General features: G+C 39.6%; 1 protein-coding gene across 1 annotated transcript; it reads right to left on the reverse strand.

The window, feature by feature from the left end:
- Nucleotides 1-3,273: 3,273 nt before the first annotated feature.
- On the reverse strand, nucleotides 3,274-6,839 carry LOC108675936. The gene is made up of 3 exons (XM_018163990.2): nucleotides 6,836-6,839; nucleotides 6,307-6,530; nucleotides 3,274-3,804 (listed from the first exon to the last, which is right to left on the reverse strand). The coding sequence occupies exons 1-3, from the start codon at nucleotides 6,837-6,839 to the stop codon at nucleotides 3,439-3,441; spliced, it is 594 nt and encodes a 197-aa protein (XP_018019479.2). The 3' UTR covers nucleotides 3,274-3,438.
- Nucleotides 6,840-8,531: the final 1,692 nt, after the last annotated feature.

An 8,531-nucleotide genomic window follows, 5' to 3' on the forward strand; every position in this document is an offset into this window, starting at 1 on the left:
CAGTGCGAAATTGGGAGTTGTCATGTAAGGTGTGTGCACGGTGGAGGCAAGCGAGTGGTGCGTGCTACAGTGGGCAAGAGAGAGCGACACAGCTATTAAGACAGCCGGGCCGGTACTGGGCAGTGGGCACTTTCGACCTGAGTCGAGTCCAGTGTTGCCAGTTTTTTTCTTTGCTAGAATACCAGATTGCTTAGCTCAAAATACCAGAAATATATAGCAGAAATTTTATTGTTCAAAAAGTGTCAAAAAAACAATATTTTGACACTTTTCTTTTCCTGTGTTTGATTACATTGACACTTTTTCTTTTTTCAACACAGTGTGGCACTCCTTCCTCTTCGCTCAACATGAGCAAGTCACGGAAACAGGTATCTTCGTTTTGCTTATTTTCGTACATGCTTGCATATTGCATTAATTTAACATTTTGGGTTTGATCACTTGTTGTGGCTGAGCAGATAGCTTTTGGTCCGAATAAGGGACTCCAGTACCTTAGTTGAAATTTTATTTCGTTGCTCGTTTTTCACATAGGTGACTTGTGAAAACACTCGCTCCACGAATGCATTGGAGACAGGTCAAAGTAGACAAGTGATGCAGTAGCAGCAGTTCCATGAATGGATGATGATTTTCAAGATCAGTTAAATATTGAATGACCCCCAGAATTCAAAACCACCAAACAGAAACGGTGGAGCTTGCGTCGCAGAGATCGGTTCGACAAACTCACTCTTCCTAGGCCATATCATAACTGATCAGTTATCAATCAAAGATCATTACTCTCGTGATTATATTGCACTAAGCACTTTTGTTAAATGTTAACAATTAGATTGGGATTATTTCATCAAGCGGTAAACTTGCGGTTCCAAAAATGCCGGGAAACCTCTAGTCGCGCCGCTCTGAAGGCAATCTATATAATCTACGCCTACGCTGGAGGAAGTTCAAACTTCAGTGGTGGAACTTGATGCAGTAAATTTGAAGTAAGTCAGAAAATACCAGAAAAATACCAGATTTAGGCAAATATACCAGATTTGAAATACATACCATGCAGACACCTGAAAATACCAGATTTGTGAAATCTGGTATGGAAATATACCATCTAGCAACACTGCTGAGCGCTTGCGCTTGTGTTACAGGAGGCAGGGCGACTGCGGATCACTAGCTCGCCAATCGTTTCGTTGCCCACACGAAGAGCACGTAGAGGCTGCACAGATGTGCGGTGATGCGCTTGAGTCCTTGACGCCCGTGTGTTGCCCTTGTGTAAACAAACCTTAAGAATAGTGCATTCTCCAATCAGAGTGAAACTCTTTCCTTCTCTAAAGAAAATTGTTAGAAACGTAAATTAGCGCCTCAATCACGCAGGTTCGTACAGTGCCTTCAGCTAGAATCAGAGCCTCTAGCGTGATTTTAGGGTAGATCCGCCGAACGTGCCTTTTCGGTACATATTTATCGATTACTTCGGTCCATATAGGGTAAAAGTAGCAGGCATTCCTTCCAAAGTATACGTGTTATGTGCCAATTGTTTGTGGAGCCGGGCCATAAACTTGAAAATTTCTCTTGATCTTTCTACCCACAATTTTTTTGCGAGCATTTCAGCTGCATACATTCGAATTCGGCGTGCCCGAGCTTAGTCTCAGCGATCTAGGTACCCAGATATTTGAGAGGTCGCGATAGGTTCCATGGTGGAGAGCTGGGTCGTTGTAGGAGAGATAGTTACAGGAGGCGCATCATTGGGAGAGTTCATTTCAGTTCTCATAAAGTTCGTTTTCGTCCGATACGCTGAGCAGGCACCCAATGGCCTCCTACAAGGGGATCCCTACTGTCGGGCACACGCAGTCCCGACGGGACCACTCTTACGCTCAGATATAGCCCCGGTTGTCCAGGGCCCAGCGGGTTATGCGCTTGACTAGCGATGCAAGACGGGCGCCACTCCATCCGCGCGGCGTTTAAACAGCCCCCCGCCCGCCCAGGAGTCCCTCAGCTAACCCTCGCCGTTAGTGACTATTAAAGCTGGCGGGTCGGGTCTAAGTCCTCGCCAGGGTTCGCCAATCCAAAGAAGGGTCATCGCGTGTCCATTTGAGAGCCAGGCCGTTTCCAAAAAGGGCGTTTTGCCATCTCTCTTAGTCTGGACTCTCCACCCGAGCCACCCGGCCATGATTGCATCTGAGCAGCCTCGGGTCTCATCGAGACACGCAAGCCCCCCCTCCCCACGACAAGGACGAGATGGCACGGGGAAACCAACCAACGATGTTATGGGAAATTTTTCGCCTTGGTCATCAAAGAGAGGCTATTGAAAATTCTCAGCGAACAAAGGCCTTTTACGACTAAATTTTGCGACCTATAATTGTTCCAATAACACCTCTGGTCACTTAAACGATAGTATAACGGTAATTATTTGGTATCCCCGAATGATGATGACTATTGAACAATGTTTGATTTGCGTAAATATCTGAATTGTAATTGCCAAAGAAATTGAGAAGAACGCCTTACGAGTAAATTAGAACAGCAGTGACTTTTGTTACCGAAAAGTAGTCGATCTGAACCTCGGTGTAGCAGATTATTTTTCAGCCGAAATACGGTGGACCTAATCTATACTCAGAGAAAGTAATGAAACTTTGTTCAAATAACGACGTAATTTTCACCAGTATTGAACCTGTTTGGTCCTGTTAAAGGGCATATCAGTGGTAGATGCATGAAGTTTCACTATATAGACATTATGGCTCTTTCATTGCCCTAAGTGAATATACAATTATAGTACTTCAGGTGCCCGTGTATTTGTAATGTCATGTGCCCTCTTGTGTGCGGCTTTCAACACAATATTAAAAACATGTTTTCAAGTGTACTAATATGATAACGTATTAGTTTCAGCTGGCGCTTATATAAATTAACGATTTTCCTAATGGATCCTTCAACCTTCGTTTGGTTGAATTTGAGTTCGAAAAGTAGTTCAAGTTGTATTTCTCTTTTATGAGTGAATATTCCAGAACCCATATAAAAACGAAATTTTATACGAGGTTATTTTTCTCCGCACCTCAAGCTTCATGCCTTTGTCATTTTGCATTTGTTAATATTTCTTTACAAATTCAACTTTGATAGTTTGAAAATACCATGTTAAAAGAACTGACAGAAGCTGCGACCTCAAATTTAGGTGTAAATACCAGGAATTAGCGGCTGTAGGATGAGAAAAAAACCAAGCCAGAGATGTTTTGCATGTGTATTTCATAAAAATATTTTACATATCACATTAAATTTTTATATATTTTACCAATTTTTACAGTTAAAAATTGGTTTGGTCTTACCGGTTTTTTATGTATGATTATCTTTCAAGAGTTTTGTATGAAATATGATGTAGATGCACTACGTGAAAATGGTGATTAATGCGACTGAAATATCAACGCACGTGATTTTATATATAGTGATGCTTAAGATCTCAAATTTTTTCTTAATGCTTCACAAAAATCGACTTTTCTCCGCATCTGACTTCCGAACTTTCGAGTGAACTTTAGATTCACTAGCAGGAAAAATATCTACATTCATATTTTGTTTCTGTTGATGTGACTTGCATGAATTGCGTGATGATTCTTGGGTTTGATACGTCACGCAATGCGGCCCGTGCTGTGCGTGTTGCGTGGGCTCGTGGAAGCTTAATCTGTCAGGTATTTCTACGTGTATGAACGCTCTGCTTTTCGGTGCGTGGAATGTAGTGTTGTCGCCATTTAGTAACACGGATTCTTCGTGATAAAGACCTGTAGCTACAGCGTGGCACTGCAGCACTTTGCTCTTCTCAAATGTATCTCTCTCGCTGCAGTCTATGACCTGTAAGAGGAAAACTTTATATAAATTGAGCGCGTTTAAAACAATAGAACCCGAATACTGCGCTCGGGGAGATACTAGTGGATAAGATCACGTAGATTAGAGCGAGTAGTGAGTTAGAGTTTTCACTCGCATCAGGTTGCAAATATCTTGATATTGCCGAGGTAGCCTGTTGTTTAAGAATTGGCTGCAGGCGAAAATAGCCAAAAAGTGACAAATCAAAACTAACACCACTATGAATTATATATTAAACTCATTACAACATGAGATAAATCATAGACCTAGGAAAGAACGATTACATGTGCGTTGGGTAGAGTGAACTATATAGTATACATATACAAACTTTTTTATTCCATACACCAATGTTTATCTCTTATAATTTAACAGTTAGCTTGCAATACATTTATCGTTCTGGCAAGTACATTTGATTTGATTTAACGTCTTTTGATGTTGAATAAAAAAAATGTGAATTGAATCGTGGGCATATAATTAAAAAATGCGAACTTGGATTCGCAGAAAACTGAGTTAGAGAAAGTGATTAACTCCAGAATTTGTATGTAACATAATATAAACGGAATTTGAGAATGGAGTTTGAATAGTTCAAAACGGGATAAGTTCCTGCCCATTTCTCATCCATGAGTAAGGAATTAGAGAGCTATTGTTGCAGTGAAGAACTCATAATAGAAAACGGTAATAAAGAACGTGAGGTCATTGTAATTAAGAAGTGTTCGGAAAAAGACTTGTTTTAGGAACATAAAACGTTGAAAAAACATCAGGAAATGTGACAACTCAATCAATTGACAACCACGAGAGCTACTAATGCTTAATTGCATCAGGGAAAACAGGATCAAATAATTTGACACTGTGAATAAAGTAAAGGTAATTGAGGACGTGACGCCTGAATAAGAGAACTATTATTTCATTATTGAAAGCATTTGTTCCGTGTGAAAGAAATCAAACAATCATGGTTCATAAAGCTAAATAGCACTGAAATCAATTATTGCTCCTACGGTAACGTTTTGCTCCTACTGTATAACGTTCAAGTATCATATCATGTAATGTTTGTTCGTAATTAACATGCATCTTGTAGTTCATATTGAATTAGCGTTAAAAAATTATCTACTGGTCTTAAAAATCATCCAATCAATCAATCATTGGTCAATGTTTTCCATTTGAGTGCATCTCATCCCTAAAATGCTGGCATAGCTTTTCAAAGCGGTGATAGGGTTGTGATAAAATGAATTTTAATTCCGTGATTTTTAGTTTAGACAGAGTCGACTATACGTTCACGTTTGCACTATAGGAACGCTAGGTCATCTATTGTCTGGTGCGGTGCCGTGACAGAGGTAACGTGTCCTGTGTTTTCTATTAGGCTGTTAATGTGTGACCGGTGTTTGTAATCTGTATATACAGTACTATTGATAATCGGTTCAATTTATTTACGTTTACGGAATTTAGTTAATATATCTTATCATTGTTGGTCACCAGTCAATTATTTTAACATTTGGTTGATTATTTTTCGTGTTTTTATTTCCAGGAAAGTTTAGAGCTCGAAACTTGAAACATCAAATCCTGATTACATTGGACTTTGAATTTCTCTCGGAACATCGTTAATGATTTCGTCTGAAGGACGATCATGAGCCAAATGATCACGTTGATGCATGGGCCTATAGTTGGGCTTTGGGGTGAACCCACGTACAGCTGCGGCACTAGATAGAATAAAGAATACTACAATTTGAAGCCCAATTATTATTATTATTATTCCACGAAGAGATTGTCGTGGCGTCTCGTTCGGATCGAACTTCGAGGGCACGTTACAAGTGGCTAAAAAAGACACGAGAGGATAAAAACAGATGACGTCTATGCTAAAACAAAGGACATATGCCAAGACTGACGACGTCTATGCTAGAACAAACAACACCTATGCTAAACCAGTAATATACATAATAGATTAGATGACGGCTAGGTCTAAGATTCAAAGGCTCTACGGAAAAGTTCTGTTTTTAGGCGTCGACGAAACAACGGCAGCGAAGAAGCAGATGTCACCGATGCTGGCAGACCATTCCATGTTCTGGCCGCAGCGACCGGGAACGCTCTGTCGCCGACTGTGGACAGACGTGAGGACGGGACGACGAGGTCAGCCTTCGACGAGGAACGCAGTCGCCTTCTAGCTGTCTCTTATACACATCTAGATGTGTATAAGAGACAGTCGTAATGTGTATTTGATTAAACGTCGATTCAACCATAAAATTCAACGTTGCAGCAACGTCGTAGTAGCAACATTGATTCAACGTTGAATTGTAACGTCAGTACGACGTTGCATGAAAGATGTTTCCTCATTTTTCATTCTAAACCTCCTTTCACCCCGATCTCAATGTCGTAATGCGTAGTTGATTCAACCACCGAATGCCTGCTGGGTAAACTCTGCAACCCTTGCAACACAACACGTTGCATAACATTCAAAACTCGTTAAAATTCATTCATAAAACTAGTTCAAACACTCACTCTGTTTCCAGAATCTACGTTCTGGACAGAAGGAGCTTGGTAAACGAGCGTTGCATAACTCCGACGTTTATTAGATTTGTTATCAGAAAACGTCGTGACAGCTTCTCCGTAACGCCCACTGGGTCTTTTTTGGTTCGGAGACGAAGCTGTGGTCGAGTGGGGAGGCTCGGCTTGGAGGGGCCCAAATAGGGAGTTTGAGGCGCATTGATATGCGTCTCCAGCGCCTGGTCAAGAAAGAAGAAACTTTCCACTTGATTTAACGTATATTTTAGAGATGCGATAGATTTACATACATTTAACAACAATCTTGCATTGATGTGCTGTACGGCTTAATTGACATTTAATTAGAATTAAAAAAATTATTCATTGGACATATTATTTTGACCAGCTTCTGACCTGCCCCGGAATTTATACATCATATATTCAAATAACAAATCTTTCCATCCACAAACTGGAAGTATAGTAGTCAGAAAAGAGAGCCTATCACCACAGCTTGCATAAACGACTTGAGAGGACAACGACTGTATACCCATGATCGAAACTAGGCTGTTTACCCCGATAAAACCTAACCATTTACCCCCGATTGACCGATCGTTCCCAATATTTTCGAATCACCGTCGGTAGTAAAGTTTGAAAACTTCGTTACTAAAAACCGAGAGCGAGTATGACGATGGAAGATATCTCTTTGGAATATTTTTTATAATTTAAAAATTTGAAATACTTTCCAGAACCGGGGTGACAATGACAGCTCCACATATATTGCATATATACAAAGCTGCTATCAATGTCACATGATGAACTTGAATATGCGAGAAAAGAATGGAATGTTATCACACGGAACATTCGACGTAATATGCACGGATTTGAATCGTAAATGCGAGTAGGCACGCAACACATCTGTTTGAGCGATTTATATAATCTTATAAACCTTATCGTAAATCTTTATAAGCATATGGGTATCAAAATTTCGTTGTTTTGTTTTTCTTTATGAAATGGCGAGCGTTAATATCTATGAAAACAATTTTATTCTCTCAACAACTTGCAAAGATGGGGAGGAAGAAATAACGGGTCCAATTGAAATATTTCCTTTAGAGTCTCTGTAAACTTCAAGTGAAACTCTCCTAAATGAGTATTCCACCTTCAATCTAATTATTACAGCCATGAGAGCAGACTTACAAAGTGAATTTTGTAATACTGATTAGGGTTTAANTACACTTAATAACATAAAATTTTACAGTCCAAGATCGATTCTATTGAAGAAACACTAATAATACAATTTGATGAGAAAATTAGCAGTTTGCAGTCAACTCTCCACGATAAAGTTAAGAATTTCGAATTGCATATTGAAGAAGAACTAAGTAAACAATTTGATGAGAAAATAAATAGATTGAAGTTAGCGCTCGATGATAAAAGTCAAGATTTTGAATTGCATATTGTATAAAAACAACTGAAGCAATTTAATGAGAATATTATTAAATTGCAGTTGGCGCTCGATGATGAAGTGAAAAAATCAAAATTGCACATTGAAGAAAATTTTAAATTAATTATTAAAACTGATGGTAAGATCCTGAGTCCAGTTGGCGCTTGAATATTTAGTAAAAGAAAAACTTAGAACTCCAGAATTGAGTATTCATAACCTCGAGTTACAAAGGAAATCCAATAAGGAAATCCATTAAGCCAGAAGGAAATCCATTAAGCGAGAAGATATCTTCTCGCTTAATGGATTTCCTTCTGGCTTGGTGTTTACCCAGATTAAAAAAATCCACGTCTAAGCGATACAGTAAAGTTGTTCCAGTGCCTGACAGTAGAAACATTGCTTACTGTTCTCTTCCATACTTCGGCCATGCGTCCGAAGTTATATCAAGAGAATTAAAAGTTTTGTTTATGAAATACTTCCCGGACATTAATCTTCGTATCTTACTGGTGAATAATTTCAAAATAGGTTCGTTTTTTAGGTACAAAGATATCCTTCCTCCTCATATGCGATCGTCCCTAGTTTATAAATTTAGTTGTGCACGATGTGCATCTGCGTATGTCGGAATGACGGCACGCAACTTTTACACTCGGGTCGCTGAGCATAGAGGGAGGAGTTATAGGACTGGGCAGTTACTATCGCGCCCTCCTCATTCGGCTGTGCGCACTCACGCCGAACAGTGCAACGTTCCAGTGTCCGACACAGACTTTAAGATTTTAGCTTATAGTTCTGGTGCTTCCGATCTGCGTAT

This window comes from Hyalella azteca, unplaced genomic scaffold (assembly GCF_000764305.2).
Source record: "Hyalella azteca isolate HAZT.00-mixed unplaced genomic scaffold, Hazt_2.0.2 contig5122, whole genome shotgun sequence".
NCBI lineage: Eukaryota > Metazoa > Arthropoda > Malacostraca > Amphipoda > Hyalellidae > Hyalella > Hyalella azteca.

Excerpts from the sequence above, each read along its gene's own strand:
- LOC108675936 (XM_018163990.2), bottom strand. Across the intron at positions 3,805-6,306 it reads ACGTAGATTCTGGAAACAGA|GTCATAGACTGCAGCGAGAG; the intron begins GTGAGTGTTTGA and ends TTCCTCTTACAG.